This window comes from Cornus florida, unplaced genomic scaffold (genome assembly GCF_030987335.1).
Source record: "Cornus florida cultivar Cherokee Brave unplaced genomic scaffold, ASM3098733v1 CherokeeBrave_3.0.0_Hap2_Chr05, whole genome shotgun sequence".
In the NCBI taxonomy this organism is placed as follows: domain Eukaryota; kingdom Viridiplantae; phylum Streptophyta; class Magnoliopsida; order Cornales; family Cornaceae; genus Cornus; species Cornus florida.
The window spans coordinates 100919448-100937625 of record NW_026775575.1 but is presented as its reverse complement, the minus strand read 5'-3'; the positions used below and the strand labels follow the sequence as shown (position 1 = coordinate 100937625).

The 18178-nt window shown below is 38.8% G+C and overlaps 2 protein-coding genes across 4 annotated transcripts in view; one reads left to right on the top strand and one right to left on the bottom strand.

Moving 5' to 3' along the window:
- Positions 1–15393, top strand: part of LOC132308010 (FHA domain-containing protein DDL-like) — a 28504-nt gene extending 13111 nt beyond the window's left edge. For 2 of the 3 annotated variants that reach the window (XM_059805951.1, XM_059805953.1), the window contains 6 exons: positions 29–121; positions 11741–11855; positions 11937–11984; positions 12086–12131; positions 12261–12331; positions 14851–15393. In XM_059805951.1, coding sequence (XP_059661934.1) covers positions 29–121; positions 11741–11855; positions 11937–11984; positions 12086–12131; positions 12261–12331; positions 14851–14893 — 416 coding nt within the window. In that variant the 3' untranslated portion in view covers positions 14894–15393. The remainder of the gene's footprint in view (positions 1–28; positions 122–11740; positions 11856–11936; positions 11985–12085; positions 12132–12260; positions 12332–14850) is intronic. The other variant, XM_059805952.1, reaches the window with a different exon arrangement.
- Positions 15394–15566: 173 nt separating this feature from the next.
- On the bottom strand, positions 15567–17935 carry LOC132309857 (triacylglycerol lipase 2-like). Its single transcript, XM_059808120.1, has 9 exons — positions 17804–17935; positions 17601–17712; positions 17356–17516; positions 17140–17250; positions 16884–17027; positions 16750–16790; positions 16380–16459; positions 16193–16288; positions 15567–16070 (listed from the first exon to the last, which is right to left on the bottom strand). The coding sequence occupies exons 1-9, from the start codon at positions 17933–17935 to the stop codon at positions 15748–15750; spliced, it is 1200 nt and encodes a 399-aa protein (XP_059664103.1). The 3' UTR covers positions 15567–15747.
- Positions 17936–18178: the final 243 nt, after the last annotated feature.

Sequence of the window (18178 nt, the reverse complement as noted above, 5' to 3'; positions counted from 1 at the left end):
TATACTAATTAGATATCATGCATGTCAGGTGTGACACTGCTGTTCACTGAACCCCCAGATGCCCGAAAACCAGATATAAGATGGCGACTGTATGTTTTCAAGGGTGGTGAAGTGCTTAATGGTAAGTTTTCTAGGAGCCATATTCGTGTATTATATTGTATCATGAATGCAACCTTGTGTTTCCTTTTTTGGTTACATGTATTTTTCCTTGCTTGGCTCAAGATAAACATTCCCCCCCACCCCCCCTCTCCCTCCCTCTGTTGACACAATTTTCATTGAAGTTTGAGGTCGTACTTTAGTTTTTGACTTTATGATTTGAAATTGGTTGACATGCCAAGTGGTAAATTCCTTTGTTGAAGTTGAAGTTCTTTAATATTGTAAAAGAGGCAGGATCAGATTAAGCATGGTTCTGGAACTAATATCTAAGTAATATGACATAATCAACTTTTATTTGATTCGTCTTTTGACAAGCTCAGCTGTTAGATTAAATGTCCATCATATTTCTCATGTGTGCCAAATATGAATTTGATTAGAGAGATGAGTGCTTCTCTTCCACATCATAATTCATATTAGAGTTTCATTTTAGTATTCATTAGAATAACTGTGAGTTTAGTGGATTGCATAGCATGTTAGTGCATAGGGTATCTAACCCATTGGTGGGCTTAGAAATTTATGAGTTCCACAAGAAGTTATTTGAAGGTGCCTAAATAGAATTTCATATTTCATCTGCAAGGCGATCCTTATTCTCTGTATATACAATTATTAAAAAAAAAAAAATCATGAAGTATTTTGGAATTAATCTTGATAGTTCACATTTTGAATTCAGTTTATCAGAAACATGGATGTGAAATGGCTGAAGCCTAATGTTAATTGTTTAAGCTTCATTTGATTTAACTTTGAGTTTCCTACTACTCATTGAGCTTGAAGTTTGGCTTTTGTTGCTGGACAGTTAGGAGTATATGTAATTGTTTACACCTTGATGAGCCTTTGTGATTCCCTGATATCGGACGGTTAAGAGTATAAAAAAATTGTTTTAACCAATGAAACATTATGATTTCATTAATAATTGTGTGAATTAATGTGACATCTCCTTTTTTCGGTTTATAAAGGTTTAAATTCAAGTGCCCAATTCTGACTGTCTGACTGAGGTTTACAACTCTGAAGCCTAGGTAGTATATTCGCGTACGTACGAATTTTTGGATAATACTTCCATTCAGTGTTGTTAAAGGTGTGCCTAGGCTCGAGGCTCAGGTTTAACGCATGTTGTCATCCCAGGCTTATTGATGTTTACTAGGCGTGCGCCTCGGTTGCGCCACACTGATATTTGTTTAAAAAAATACGATTGTTCTATTTCTTAAGCCAAAAAGGGTACTTTTGGAACTTAATAAACAAAAAAGAAAGCCCAAGCATACGATAGAAGGAACTTTTGTTCAAAAGAATAAACAAATAAGAAAGCCCAAGAGTTAAAAGTGTTAACCGAACAACGATAGAATGAGATTGTGAGACGAAAATGAAGCCCTGGTCGAAGAGATGAACGACGAAGCCACGTCAGTTCTTTCTTCTTTTTTTCTTTTTTCTCTCGTCCTCTACTTCTCTCTCCTCTCTTCTTATCTTTGTTTACGTCTCTCTCTTCGTCTAGTTCTCTTCTCTCTCTCTTTCTTTTTTTTTTTTTTTTGGCTCTGTTTTTCCTTCTTCTTTTTTTTCTTTTTTTTTTTTTTTTCTCTTTCTCTTATCAACAATTTTATTATTATTATTTTTTTAACAGATTTTTTTTTTTTTTTTTTTTTTTTTTTTTTTTTGTGCTTTGTTTTGCCATTCAAAAAACACATTTTGCATTGCCTTTCAAGAAAACAAATTTTTGCTTTGTTTTATGTTTGTATGCTTGTATAGTTGATGGATTTACTTTTTTATATTTGATATTAATTTTTAGAATATTGATATGACTTATGAGATATGAATGTTATTATGGTAATTTAAATTTTCAATTGTACACCACACTTCACTCAAGCGCGCACCTCATGCCTAGGCTCCAAATGACCTCTAGCGCCTTGGGCCTTTAATAACACTGCTTCCATTTGCCATTTAGGTTTGAAAGATATGGTAAAATACGCGTTTTTTTTACGCGTTTATTCGTTTAATACTTTTGGGTCACCGTTTAATTCGTCTTTTATATTTTCTTATAACCTAATTGTTTTTTTATTTTTCTTCACGTTTCTGATGGTGTATTTTTTTCAAACACACCTTTAATCCATAAACTATCTTCTTTTGTTTGGCCATTCTCTCACACTTTTATAGAAAAAAACAGGTTATCTTTTTTCTTTCTTATTTATTTATTTATTATTATTATTATTATTATTTTAAATCCCTTATCTTTGTCACTAATCAAAGTAATGAAGCATATATATATACACACACACACACACTTGATGGAACATTGAAACTTTAGAGAATCATGATTTTTGTAGATGTTAATTTGTAGATATTTATATATTTTTATTTTTTTTTTGAGATATTTTAAATTTTGTTGATATCTTCTTTTTTTTCAAATTTGTAGACCACCTACACTCACTAGATGGTTATAATTATATATAGACAGTTTATTTCTTCTATGATTATTGTGACATAGTCAATTGTAATACATTTATTTTATTATATGATATATAGGAAAATAATAAGATGTGAATAGCCGAATTTTTTGTTCATACAACGTATTATATACGTACGTATCTGTATTTGTATTTTTACGTTTCTGTTTTTTTAGCTGAATTTTTCTAACGTATTTTTTTTAAGAAAATCAAATTATACTCGTACTTTTCCGTATCCGTATATTTCCCGTACCGTATTTTACTAACTATGCTATGAAGAAAGAACAGGAAAAGTTTGAGATCAAAGGCCAAGGTCCCTGGTCTCCAAAATCCTACACCCATGGGCATACTACTTGGTAGGCCTTGATTACTACTTTCGCAAATGCCCACTTTTGAACCTGTACCTGTTTGAATGAATTTTTGTTGATGTGTGAATATAAAGATGATTTTATTATTTGTTCCTTTTTTTACCAGATATTTAGTTATTTGTTCTATTTACTTGGTTATTAGTGTGATATCTGATATGCTTGAGATTGATAGATATTTGTGTATCGTGGTGTTAATCCCATTTCCATTTCTCACACTTAAATTATTAGTTAGGGAAAAGTGCAAAAAACCCCCCTGAACTATTGGATAATCAGCAATTAACCCCTGAACTATCAAAGTTACAACTAACCCCCTGAACTATGCATTTTTGTTGCAGATAGCACCATCCGAGTCATCCGACACTGTTCTGGTCGGATCCATCACTGTTCCGGTCGGATCTTACCATTAAATTGACCACATGTCATATACTATAATTTTAATGACCATAATACCCTCGTGAGCATAAAAAGACACCAATGCCCCTTATTGTAACTATTAAACCCAAACACCTTTTAAACCCCCCAAACACACCCTTATGTCTCTCTCTCTATATATATAGTTATAATTTATAAACTACTGTTGAACTTCTTCCCAACGCGCATGATTGGGAAAAAATAAAAAATTTCGTGTTCACATGTGGAACTAAAAAAATTCGAAATTAGGACTGGAATTTGAAGAATTGATAGACGCACACAATCGTTATTGTGCAAAGATTTTAACGATGGTTTATATGCTTTAACATGTCCACAAACCCTAACCCTTATATATATAGCTCCCTCTTTCTGTGTGTGTGTATATATATATATAGCTTGTATGGTTATGTAAATTGCAAAACAATGGAAGGTTTTTTAGAGGAAGCTTGCAAGCACAGGATGGAGAGATATAGTCAAAGTGGGTCTCTCAAAAAAAAAAAAAAAAAAAAAAAGAAAAACCAAATGTTTCAGTCTTGATTCTTGAAGTGTTTCTTATCCAGCAAACGCTTCTATTGTCCCAACAATCTATAATTTATAGAGCAATATATATACACACAGAGGGGGAGAGGAGAGGAGAGACGTCCCAGAACACAATATTTTTTATATAAAAAATAAAATAAAAAATAAAAAATAAAAAAACCACCACCAGGACGCACATGTGTTTGTGAAGAAAATGTACAGTACTTATGGGATTGAAGAGTGTATCCGCAATCGACTGCTCTCCATCTCCTTTCGGGATTGCAAGGCCTCCCTTTATGTCGCATCCGCTTGGCACCTCCCTAACGCTGTGTTCAGAGAGGTCCATCCTTTCAACGATCTCTAGCTTCCGTACACCAGCATCGTGGCTCCATCTTCCTCTGTTACGGCAGTCGGATTCACAATCGCTCGTCCCTTTGGTTTGTAGGGATTTCATTGATTTTAGGGATTTCGTTTTTGTTTGACATTTTGATTGTGGTTGTTAGCCTTAGAGCTATTTTGGGGGTTTTGGACCTTCTGTTTTATAATCTTTTTTCTTAAAAAAAAAAAAAAAAAAAGGAAAAGAAAAAAAAGAAAAAAGAAAAAAAGAAGAATTATAGTACATATAACTGTGTGTATGTGTATATATATATAAAAAAAAAAAAAAAAGAAAAAAGAAAAAAAGAAGAAGTATAGTACATATAACTGTGTGTATGTGTGTGTGTGTATATATATATATATATGAATTTTTTTTTTGATAAATAAAAGAATATTATTAAAAGACGCTCAAGAGGGGAGCGAAACCCAAGGAAAAACAAAATAGCACAAAGGACTCAAGCCTTCGTAGAGGCCAAAAAATCAACAATTTCCCCCAACGATCTATGATCTCTCCTGAAACCCAACAAAAAAGAGTTGAAATAATCGAGAACTTAAGCACCGAAATCGACATCGCCTTTCCTTCAAAGTATCTCCTATTCCTTTCAAGCCAAATACACCACCACACACAAAGTGGCGTAGCTCTCCACGCATCCTGCCTGAGAGCCCCCACATGGCAACCTCTCCACATCTCAATCAACTCTCTAGTAGATCCTGGCATAACCCAATAAAACCCAAATAAGCTAAGCATCAAATCCCAACACTCTCTAGCCAAAGAGCAATGAATAAGAAGGTGATCCACAGATTACTCATCACGAAGACACATATAACAACGATTGACCACCACCTGGCTTCTCCTTCTCAAATTATCCTGGGTTAAGATCCTACCTAGAACCGAAGTACACATAAAGAAAGCCACTTTGAGAGGAGCCTTAGAACGCCAAACAGACTTCTAAGGAAAATGAACTCCAGGATCAAAAGAGAGGCACTTGAAGAAAGACCTCACCTCAAAACGTCCCTTGGAATTTGCGACTCAATACCAACAATCCGAATCCTCCACCACAATCCTCTGGCGATATAACAACTCCAAGAGACGAATTGCTTCATCAATCTCCCAATCCTGAAAGGCACGCCTGAATCGAACATCCCAAACCAGTCTCCCATTATCAAGATGATAACAGTTAACCAAAAAGGCCTGCCTATCCGAATCAATCCTGTAAAGCTGAGGAAAGGCAAGAGCAAGAGGAGTATCATCACACCACACATCCTCCCAAAAACAAATCCTCCTCCCATCTCTAAGACGAAACCGAATGTGCTTGGAAAAATCATCCCAACCCTTCCGAATAAATTTCCAAACTCCCACCCCCCGAGGATTTCTAACTTCCAAAGAGCTCCACCCTCCTCTCATCTCTCCAAAACGACAAGCCACAACCCTCCTGCAAAGCCAATGTCTCTCCACACCAAACCTCCACAACCATTTTCCAAGAAGGGCCTTATTAAAGGGCACCAATCTACGAAGACCCAACCCACCATTCCGAATAGGCCTGCATACCTGATCCCATCTCACCAAATGGAACTTAAACTCTTCACCTCTGCCCCCCCACAGAAAATTACGCTACAAACCTCTCAATCCTTTCCGCAACTGAAGATGGAATCTGAAAGAGAGAGATAAAATAAGTGGGAAGGCTAGAGAGGGTACTCTTAATCAGAGTGACCCTACCGCCCTTGGAAAGATACTGCTTCTTCTAACCTGCCAACCTTCTCTCAAATCTATCCACAACTGGATCCCAAATCCCCACACACCTCGAAGGAGCTCCCAGAGGCAAACCTAAGTAAGAAATGGGAAAAGCACCAGTGCGACATCCAAGGATGTCAGCAAAAGACTCAATCTCAGGAACCTCCCCAACCGGAACCAAAACGCTCTTGCCCACATTCACCTTAAGGCCGGAGACGACTTGGAACCAGATCAAGACACATCTCAGATATCTAATCTGGGACACATTCGCATCACAAAGAACCAGAGTGTCATCAGCAAACATCAAATAAGAGATCTCCAACTGAGAAGCAGCATCCCTGCCTACCTGAAAGCCTCTCACAAGACCCAAATCAGCAGCCCTTCGCATCAATCTACTAAGGGCCTCCATCACAAGCAAGAACAAGAAGGGGGAGAGAGGATCCCCCTGTCTCAAGCCCCTTGAGCTAGAGAAAAAAACGGTAGGAGCACCATTAACAAGGATCGAAAAGTGAGCACTGGAAATACAAAACTGAATCCATCTCCTCCACCTAACACCGAACCCCATCCTCTCCATCAAGTACAGAAGAAAGCTCCAACTCACATGGTCATACGCTTTCTCAATGTCCAACTTACAAAGAACACCCGGGACCCCACTACGCAATCTGTGGTCCACACACTCACTAGCAATAAGGACTGAATCCAAAATCTGACGGCCTCCTACAAAAGCATTTTGAGAGTCCGAAATGATACCATCCAAAACTTTCCTCAATCTAGAAGCGAGCACTTTGGCAATCAACTTGTAGATACAACCCACCAAACTAATAGGGTGAAAATCCCTCCCATCCAATGCCCCCCCCTTTTTCGGAATGAGAGCAATGAACGTGGCATTCAAGCTTTTCTCAAAAAATCCCCGAGAATGGAAAGCATGGAAAGTGCCCATCACCTCTCCTTTAACCACCTCCCAGCAATCAAGAAGAAACCTCATAGTGAAACCATCTAGACCTGGGGCCTTATCCCCATTGCAGCTCTTCAAAGCAGTCAGCACTTCCTCCTCAGAAAAAGGCACCTCCAAACCCAAGCACTCCTCCTCAGAAATAGAGGCAAACTGCAACCCTTCAAGCAAAGGTTTCCACTCAACAGACTCAAAGAACAACTTCTCAAAGAACTCTGAAATTCCTTTGCAGATGTCCTCCTCCTTACAAAGAGTAACCCCCTCAACCCGAATCCTCCCTATGTGATTTCCTCTTCTATGAGCATTGGCCAATCTGTGGAATAATTTTGTGTTTCTATCCCCCTCCTTGAGCCATAAGGCTCGAGATTTTTGCCTCCACGAGATCTCCTCCATGATAGCAATCTCAGAAAACTCGGCCTTGCACTCTGCCCGCCTAAGCTTCAAAGCTTCCACCAAATCCCCTTGACCCTCCATATGGTCAATAGCCGCAATCTCTGAAAGAACCCGATTTTTTCTCCATTCCAGATTCCCAAAGACCTTTTTATTCCAAGTCTTAAGATTCTCCTTTAAAAGACGCAATTTGCTTGCAAGCAGATGACTAGGGGTACCCACCACACCATACCCCTCCCACCAAAGACGAACCCGCTCAAGAAAGCCCTCAGCCCGCAACCACATATTCTCAAATCTGAAAGGAAATCGTCTACTGCACAACTCGCCACAATCCAACAACAACGGAACATGGTCAGAGATAGGACGAGGCAACGATGCTTGAACAACTTCCGAGAACCTCTCCTCCCACTCCCCCGACACAAGGAATCTGTCAATCTGGGAAAGGGTAGGAGGGGAACGGCCACTGGACCAAGTAAACGGCCCTCCAACCAAAGGCAAATCAACCAACCCGAATTCATCAATAAACTCCAAGAAAGCCACCATATCAGACGTCCACCTACCACCCGTTGACCTCTCAAAAGGAGAGCGAACCACATTGAAGTCCCCACCAATACACCAAGGCAAACACCATCGACTTCTAATCTCCCCCAACTCCTCCCAAAGCAAGTGGTGCACACCATCCTCCGAAGGACCATAAACACCCGAAAAGACCCAATTAAAACCATCCTCAACCAAAGCAAGAACACAAGAAACAGAGAAGCGCCCCACCTGAGCCTCCACTTTAGACACCTCTCTGTTATCCCACATGATCAAGATGCCCCCCGAGGAACCAATAGCATCCAAAGCAATCCACTCCAGAAATCTTCCACCCCAAAGACTCCTCACAATCCTATCAGACATCAAAGAAAGTTTGGTCTCTTGGAGACATACCACATGACCCCGACCTTTACGAATAACCGACTTCACCACTTTCCTCCTAACCGGATCATTGAGACCTCGGACATTCCATGAAAGAATTTGTAACTTCATAGGGAAACACTTTAGAAAGCAAACCCTCCCTTCCTTCCACCACCTCTCCCTCCTGATCTGGACCCCTTATTTCTCCTTTCATACGTGATAAAATCATTGGGGCTTTGCAACACTGTCTCCCCTCTCTCCTCCTGCAACCTTATCTCACCACCTGCTTTTTCCTGAAAATGAGAATTGAGAACATCATTAAACAAACACAGTGCCTCATCCACTCTACCCTCAAAAGAAACCCCCAACAAAGGACCCACTTCCAATCCCTTCTCCCTTACCCACTCCTCCTCAAGATCATTCACTCCAACAACATTCGAGTTGCAAACCCAATTACCCCCAGGCGGAACAACAGCCAAAGGAACAGCCAAATTCACTGCTTGTTCCAAGTCTTCCCATGGAATCATGCCCGAGTCACCATCCAGAGAAGAACCTGCAGCTCCCTCCCAATCATCAAGAACAGAAGAGGAATGCGAGCAAAACTGTGAAACAGGCTCCTCCTCTGTCAAAACTCCTCCTGAATCACCAAGAAAGCCTTTCGACGCCAAATGGTCACGTATCTCCTTCAACAGAAAGGCAGCCGTATCATCATCAAGCTTCACCTTCACATCCCGACCAACACAAACTGTAACTCCCTCGCACGAACCTTCACCTCGCCGAGAGAAACCATGTCTAAACCCAGAATCACCATCCTGTCTGTCCACAAGAACGGAGTCCCTCTCACCCTCCGATTCTGTAGAGAACGAAGCAGAAGCTGTCCCACCCTTCACCCGTTCCAAAGACATTGACAACTCCCCCAAAAAAGGAGAAGAAGAATAATAGAAACACGGTTTAATAGGAGAAGAACCAGAAGGAACTGACAACATACCCGATTCAAAACTGGATTGCAAAGATACCACCCATTTTTGCTTATCCTTTCGTGACCATTTCTTACGAAAAGCGGGATGGATCACCTTTTTCTTTGGCAACCGACGTCTCAGGACCGGAACCTTCACTCGCCGATCAACATTCGATCTCGTTTTCATCGACCCAGCAACACAAGGAACTCTATCATCTCGCAAGGAAGGCAAGGGCTCAAACCTGTTAGACAACGGCCCAGATCCACAACTCGGCCCACCTTTTAATCCCGCAGACCCATCAACATTAACTTCTTTAGAAGACTGGACGCTCGGCCCACCAACCACAGCACAAGGAACATGCACATCACATTCAGATCCCAAAGAAACAGCCTCTTAGAGACTGAAATAGGCCTTTCAGGCCCAACTAGCGGCCCAACAGACTTAGGCCCACCATTGTAAGAGATAGTAGCCTCGACACTAAACCTTCCAACAGGCCCAACTGAATGGGAAGCCAAATTTGAAGTGAAATTTGAATTGACCGTGGGGACAGCTGGTCTCCATTGGGAACGGACAAATCCTGAGCGCCAACCACGTGGACGCTCTGAAAACCTCTCTCTCCCACGCGCCTGATGTGCGGGGAAACCACCTCTTCGTCTTGATTGATCCCGTTGCTGCACAAAAGTCCGACGACCAAATCCGGTGAAACCTCCGCCCCACTGCATCATTCGAAGCCCACCATTCCGACGGCGATTCTGCAAAAAAAGGAAGCCCTTCCTTCCACTTCTGATTGAAGATCCGTTTAAAACACTCCGAATTACAAATCCAAAGTGTGTCCCTCCATTCTTTTCATTCCTGGAATTCTGCCATTCCTTTTTTCCCCATGGATTCCCACCGCAACCATTCTTTCTCCTTAAGCAAGTGCGAACCATCACCCCCTTCCAAGCTATCTGTCGTTGGAACATGCTCGGGAGGCTTCTCCTCCCAAATAAACACCTTATAGCAAAACTGATCAACGTGAATGAACACAAACGGAAGGCAAACCCGACCATCAGCGACTGTAATACGGACTCTTTCAGCGTCCAAAGCTTCATCAGCTTCCACCCAAATAGACCCACCACAAAGATCACCAACTATCACGAACAAAGCATGACACCAGAGATGGAGAGGAAGACCGTACAGCGTCACCTTCTTCAGCCCCTTCTCTTTCAACACTTCTGAGCACCCAACCCTAAAGCTCCAAGCCTCCAAACAAAGAGATGCTGTATCCCAGTCACGGCGACCCCCTTTAAGAACACGAGAGGCTTCCGTCGATGAGGGAAACTAGAAAAGCAACAAAGAATCCGGCACAGTTGAGACCGTCACTCCTGCGGAGATCTTCCAAGTACGCTCGGCCCAAGCTGCAATCTGAGCCCCGTCACCTACTTCCTTATCAAATTTCCCAACCAGACACGATCGATGATCTTCTCTTCTTCTTCGTACCGAATCATCATCCAGGAAAATTGATGGGCCTCTATACGGATTTGCAGATCTAGCAGATCCACCTTGGAACAACCGAGGCAATCTAGCTACCTCCAAGAAAGATCGCATGACTCAAAAACTTACGACCCACTTGTTCATATAATTATAGATTATTCTATTATATATGCTATTACTATCTTACTTGCAGTTGTATTGTGTTGCTTTGCTGTTGAGAAAAATAGAAAACATGTTAGGTGATGTAAAAATATTGCACAGAATTTCAAAACAGAACAAAGCAAAACATGTTTGGCGTGAGCATTAATTTTGTTAGGATAAGAAACAGAGAAAATAGTCTCAGATTAGAAGAACACAAATTGGGATTAAAAGAAAACAAATTTATATATATATGAATTAAAGAAGATGAACAGTGACAGAGGGCGTAAGGTTGTGTTCAGGTGTGGTTTTTTTATTTTTTTTGGCTGAAGATAAGATTGGCTTTGTTGTCACTTTTTTTATTGGTTTAGGAAATGATCAACTGCCACGTCATCAAGTTAAGGTATAATTCTCAAAACTACGTAGTTATAAATAAGGGTAATTTTGTCTTTTAATATTTCCGACCAAGTCACCTGCCGGAATGCAAAAAATCAATAGTTTAGGGGGTTTCTTGTAACAAATAAATAGTTTAGGGGGGTTTTTTGTAGTTCAGGGGGTTTGTTGCAATATGCCAATAATTTAGGGGGGTTAATTGCACTTTACCCTATTAGTTATTTACTTATTTTCATGAACTGTAGCAATTTGAATATTTAATTAAATGCTTTTGAAGGCAGTAGCCAATGTGTAAATTATGAAATATAAAATGACATTAGTAAAATTCACGGATGTACTAGTAACTCCTCTAATTTATGTTTATGCATCTAATAATAGTGACTGATGTGAAGGTTTAACTTATAACTATACAACCTTCGTTTATGATGATGACAGGAGCAGCTCCGCTTCATTCTTCTTTCTTTATCATTACTTGTTTATAAGAATAAATTCTGATAATTAGGTTAGTAGTTATGCATTTGGTTTAATTTTTTTTTTAAAATATACAGAGCCCCTTTATGTACATCGTCAAAGCTGTTACCTTTTCGGGAGAGAGAGGAGGGTAGCAGACATCCCTACGGATCACCCATCTTGCAGCAAACAACATGCTGTTCTTCAGTACAGGTAGATTTACTACTTGAAGTTCTAATTTGTCGTCATTGATGTTATGAACATGCTCTTTAATTACTTTTTATTTGTTGTCAGGCAAGTAGATAAGGAGCAAGCTGATGGTATGTTATCAAAGCAAGTAAGGTAAGAGCTAGGATCTAAGCTAATTTGTGATCATTTCCCAAAATGGGGAGCGGATAAAATCTAACTAAAATTTTATCTATTTATTCTGTCTACCATGATAGGCCTTACTTAATGGATCTTGGAAGCACAAATGGAACTTTTCTTAATGTAAGCAATTCTTAAAAAATGTTGTTTCCTTTTATTATGGTTTTGTTTGTTTGGGTGGGTACTATGAATAAGCTAAAATTTTATTGTTTCTGCTGTAATTTGATTTAACATTTTCTTTTGCATTTGCAGGATAATCGCATTGACCCTGAACGCTATTATGAACTTTTTGAAAAAGACACTATTAAGTTTGGTAATAGTAGGTAGGCCATTAATAAATTTTCAGCACGTGCTTTTCATATAATATCTATCTTTTCCAATGTGATGACCTTGGTCAAGTTAGAGTGTTTTTCCAATTTGTACAATGTGACTCCATTCTGGGCATTGTCATGAAAAAAATTCATCTCATCTATGGATATCAAATTCTCCATGTAATTTGATTTCTTCTCATTACACATAACTTTTTGTTTTTTCCATTTTTCTCTCTCTTTTTAGGATGTTAATGTAAAGAATTCATTTACCAAGGGCCTTGTGGCCTAATGGTACTTCCTCACCTTCCAAAGTGGAAGGTCGAGGGTTCAAGTCCCCATAGGGGCAAAAGTGGGTGTGTGAGTGTGTTTCTTGCCAATGGAAAGAAAAAAATTGTAAACAATTCATTTCATTTGTTTCCTGATATCTAAGATACATGTTGAGTCAATGGTAAAATATATTTGATGGTTGAACTCTTAGTTCAACACACGCCATTTTAGTTGGTTTCTCCACTTCGTCATTTGAAAATTTACCACTACACTCTCAGTTGATGATTTTTATTCTTAATTATCCTATTATTGCCATGTCTTTGTTGCTGCTGTGTTGGTGTGTTGGCAAGTAGGTCACCCTTCCTGTAAAAGTTGTAAGTTTGTGATGATTTCAGTTGGTAAGAATTTATGCGAGTTTGCATCTATGATTGCAATAAGTCATATCCATCACATGTAAGTGGAACCAATCTTTTAGTGGGTAATTTGGCTCCTTGTTTGATTCTTAAGATCTTAAATGGCTAGTTCTTTTGCTTACCTCTAGCCTCTTGGTTTTAGGTGGAGATTAGGTCCGCGTGAGTTGTAGGCGGGTTCAGTTGGCCTTCTGTTAGAAAAGCATTTTATAGTATTAACTCGAACCCATCTGAACTGGGCTCAGGTTTGGTTCACAGGTCAGGTCCAAAATTTCCGCCCCTGCTTTTTATAAGCCAAGCTTCACTTTTGTTTGGCTAATTGAGTTAGCCATACCTTAAGGCACCATTGCTTGGTGCAATTGGCTGTCAAGCATGAGAACTGAGTTCAGCTATGTGAGCGACATGTGCATTATAATCTTGAAGGTTATAACTAATTGTTGTCAACCTCTCTGGTCACTCCAAGCGGGTAGTAGCAACACTGGGGGTATGAGCAACATGGGCTTCAAGAACCATCTGATCCGTGCAATACTTGGCACTGTCACCTTATGCCATTAACTTGGCATTGTTTAGTTTTGTGGTTTTCCGAAACCTGTCAAAAAAAACCCTAAAGCAAGTTGAAGTTCTCTCTCCATTCCTATTTCCTTGTCAAAAAAATAAAAATAAAAATAAAAAATAAAAAATTGTAGTTTCTATTTCTCTCATTCACCGACTGTCAGATAGCTTTAATCTGCTCATCTCTTTCTCATTTCGTTGAATTAGTATTATTACATATAGTGTCTGCCTATCTGGTCAACCTCTGTATGAGTTAGTTTGTTGTACAAGTTTAACGTGGTCCCGTGCTTAACCATTGGATTCCATTTCTACAAAATAAACTAACTATTTACAAAGTTCCTCAGTGGTTAGTGTCATTTATATAAAATGGTTGTCTGCTTGGATGGGTGAATTTCATTCTTGGATCACTGATGAGGTCAATCTTTGTTGGGCTAGGGGTGGAATGTGTGAAAGAATTATTGACATTATAAGCTGTTTTTCACTGAAGAGATGATGTTTTTGTTTATACCGCTTGTCTATATATATTTAACCATCTCTCCGGAGGTTGATACCCTATATATTCTTACGAAGGATACGTAGCGAGACCTATGACAATATTATCTAGTTGCTATTGGCTTGTGGGAGGCTTCAGCTTGACATTATGTGTTGATTTAGTGGAACTGAAAAGGTTTGTGCCCATGTTGACACTGCAGTTTGATGGAAGGACCTATGCCCCCATGCTCAATATATAGTTATTGTCCTCAAGTTCTTTTAATATTTTTTTTTTTGGTAAATTGTGTTTTTTTATTTTTCTCTGATTTGTTTCATTTTGTTTGATTGCTTCTGATATTCTAGTTTATTGTATTTTCATAATTTTTCTTTTTCATCATAAGCTGCAAAGCTTGGTTACTTCCCAGAGGGTTTCCGGTGGTTTAAGTTATAGGGTTTGTCCCTTCCCCATTCTCTGTTTTCTCTTTTGTTGATCCTACGGTATCAATCCTATTTCACTTAATATGTGGCTGTTGTTTCTCTCTCTTCTTGATGGTTAACTTTATTGTTACTCCATATCCGTATGTGTTACCTGTCAGGATTGTGTGATTGCACTCAGCCTTTTTTATTTTTTTCCGCTTTCATGCCTTTCCCTTCTAAATTTGAAAATGCTTCATTATAAAATTCCTTTAGCTCCTCGTCATTTGAAACATTGGATTTTGCCCTGACAGTAAAATTTTACTGTAGCGCTGCTCATTAACTGTCTTAGCAATGCATTCCTTTTTTCTCATTTGAAGTATTATATAATTGTTCCTATATTTGGTTTTTTTGCAGCCGGGAGTACGTGCTGCTACACGAGAACTCAGCTGGAACATAAACATCACATGGCTGCTCCAGTTTGGTTCTCTTATCAGTATGTGAGAGTTATCGGAAATCTTGTTTGGAGAGATTAACATTATCTTTGTGCAATGACACTAACACGAGACCTTAATTTAAATGTTGAACTTTTCGAAGTGCCTTACTTGCAACATTTTAGAACTATTAAAGCTCCGCATCACTTGATGGAAACTGTTTCTGGCAAGCTCTCCTTGTTTTTTGTATCTTATATATCTACAACATCGTTGGTCTTTCAGTGTATGTGACATGATCATTAGGTGCTTTGGAAATTCACTTTGAAGTTTCAGCTGAATTTCTTTCAATTTCATGGTACCAAATTCAAATTCAAGCCACCAATTCGGTACGTTTGAACGCAACATTGGTTGGTTAATGTTGTAGAGTGTTGAAATGTCTTGGGAACTCGTGTAATTAGAAGACAACGGTGGTCTTTGTATTCTTTGGCTATGTTAATGTACAAATGGATTGGAACATTTATGGTAAGATTGGTTTAGAAGTCAATGATGGGTTCTCCGAGAGAGGTTTTTTTTGTCAAGTTAAAGATGGTCATTATAAATTTGAAGATGTTGTAGCCGTTGCATTGGATTGGGTTGGGTTGAAATGAGCTTTTACCTTGGTTAATATATATAACTGAGGTATATATGTATATACACACACACACAAATTCAAGTCCATTTAGGATGATCCATTTGGCTATCTCGTCAAATGAGATAGCCGCAAGTTCACTGTCGAGCACTGTTGAGCGGAGTAGCACAGAAGCTAGCACTGTAACATCAAAAATAATTTCAAGATCGCTTGAATATGTATAGATATATTCATATTCACGAGCTCGCTTGATTACTGTAGGTTGAAGAAGGCCATGAGAGGATCATACACAACTTGATTGGCATTTACAGCCATCACAAAATCGGCGTGTGCATAGTCCTCCCTAAATTGTACCACGAGCTTATCAGCATCATGGTCTTTGAGACTGCCTAGCAGCAGTGTCTGCACATCATTCACATCCGAAAGCCAGTCCTGCCCTCCGTAGCTGAGGAAGAGAGGAAGGTCATTGGGGATGCTTGACATGTTGTACAAAGGAGGAGTCGGCTGTCCATAGTGTTTGTTGTTCTCATCTTCACTCCCATAATTATACATTGCTATGCTCCCTCCTCTAATCACTGTCGCACCACGATATAACGCCATTAAAAGAAAGTCTATCGATGAAATGGACTTTCATTTCAGATAAAATGTCACGCAAGACTCTTTACTTTCAGTACATACAAACTTAAAAGCAGCTTACTCTGAGCTAGATGGACCATGTTCTTTGTTGCTGTTGACTGAGGTTCATGATCGAGAAAAACATCTGTTCTAGAAGAATTCAGGCAGCAATTCTGGCCTATTTCAGCAATTATACAAACTCGTCAGTAACGAAAGTTGACATTGTCAATTCAAGATGCTAATGATTAGGCCAGGAAGGCTAATACTACCTGTTAAAGAAGTAATTAGGTCAGTGCAATTATTGTTCGGTTTATTGCAGATATCTTCCAGAAGTTTCGCGACAGCCTCCCTGTTCACCCGAGAAGAACAGCAGTTTATATAATTTTTTGTTATATATATAACGTAGTTAAAAAAAAATAAAATAAATAAAATAAAAAATTAATGCATTATTGTGAGACTTTGAAGTTTCAAGTGAACTAGAAGGGTTACTATAATAACTAAACCTGATTTGGTTCTTTTTGGATTGTTTGGCTTGCAATTTTCTTTCATTTTTTGAAGGAAAGATAGGTAAAAGACCAAACTTTTCTAGTGTGTTTATAGGAGTGAAGTTAAAATACTGTAGTAGTATTATATTCTCACCCTCTGGGAGCAAATTCATTGAGACCCAACCAGTACAAGTCCTGTGAAGAAGAGATGAAGAAAGATTATTAGCCTTCCATTTAAAAAAAAAAAATTTGAATTCTGAAATACAAGTGGTGAGTTTTATTATTTACTTCAGCCACAAAAGCTTCAGCAGCACCTCTTGCAAGAGGTGACGGCACCTGACCTAGATAAGCAATAGGGCTAAGCAAGGCAGCTGCTCTTAACATGTTTAGCAGCTTCTCTTGGGAAAATGCAGCAAAAGCAATCAATGTTCCCTATCAAGTATCATCACATTCAAAATCAGTTTTTAGAATCAATCTCATTTTTTGAGTCAAACAAAAGCATAGAATTTAGGTTATTTTAATTGAAAAATATGCAGATATTTACCAAGGAATGGCCAACATAGTGCAGTTTCTGACCTGTCTGATCATGAACATACTGGAATGAAGACGGTAGATCATAAGCGACTAGTTCATCCCATGACCAATCCCAATAAGCCTACAAAGTATAAATGCATATGAAAATTAGGAAAAAAAAAAAAAAAAAAACACAAGATTCATCGCAGAATGGAAGCTAAAGACAAGTCCATAATATGAAGAAAACCGGATCATTGGGACTGAGTGAAGTATGTCCACGGCTATAATTTGTCCCACGGCTGTTGGCTAGCCAAACATCGAATCCATTATCGGCCAAGATGAATGCTAAAGACTCTTGTGGAGAATTCAATAGCCATGTTATCCCATCCTGCAATAACACCATAACTTCTGTATTTGTTTATCAATCCAAATAATGCTAAAATATCAGCAAATATGATGAAATAGATGTTGCAGACCACAATATATAAGCACTCACCATCAAGAGCCCATGTTGTAGAAGAACAGGTGGCTTGTCTGGTTTCTTGCTGGACCTTCCTACTGGAATCCTCTGCATGCTAAGAATATAACCATCTTGTGTTGTTACCTGTAACATATCAAAATCACATAATCAATCCATAAATCTCATGATTCAAGTAATTTGTGAACTAAAAGGTACATGGTGTTGATTATTTTACTGTATGCTCTTCGCAATCATAGCCTTGTGTCTCCACCATTGATTTGCAAATACCATTTACTGAGTATAGTCTTTTTCTTGCTTCGGCTGCTGAGAGAAAGAACAGAACTACAAGAATTAGTTTGTTTGCCATTTAATGATATATGGTTCTGTTTTTGTTCCACCTATGAGGACCATCAATCTTCCTGTTTTTATAGTAGAAGAAATCCACATACAGACATAATATGGTATATATTATAGTTGTGGATGTCTTGAGCCTTCTGTTTATACTAAATTACTCTGTTAAAATGGCACAAGTTGTGAGAGCTTTTCGTCACTGCCACGGTTTCATATTTAATAAGAAAATTCCTGGTCTTCATGTTCACACTCAGAGATT

What these genes read in the sequence shown, in the direction of transcription:
- LOC132309857 (XM_059808120.1), bottom strand. Translation starts at nt 17,935, where the DNA reads ATGGCAAACAAACTAATTCTTGTAGTTCTGTTCTTTCTCTCAGCAGCC. An exon ending in ATGATTGCGAAGAGCATACA is followed by an intron (nt 17,713 to 17,803) that starts GTAAAATAATCA and finishes GATATGTTACAG; the next exon opens with GTAACAACACAAGATGGTTA. An exon ending in CTGAAGCTTTTGTGGCTGAA is followed by an intron (nt 16,791 to 16,883) that starts GTAAATAATAAA and finishes TCTTCTTCACAG; the next exon opens with GACTTGTACTGGTTGGGTCT.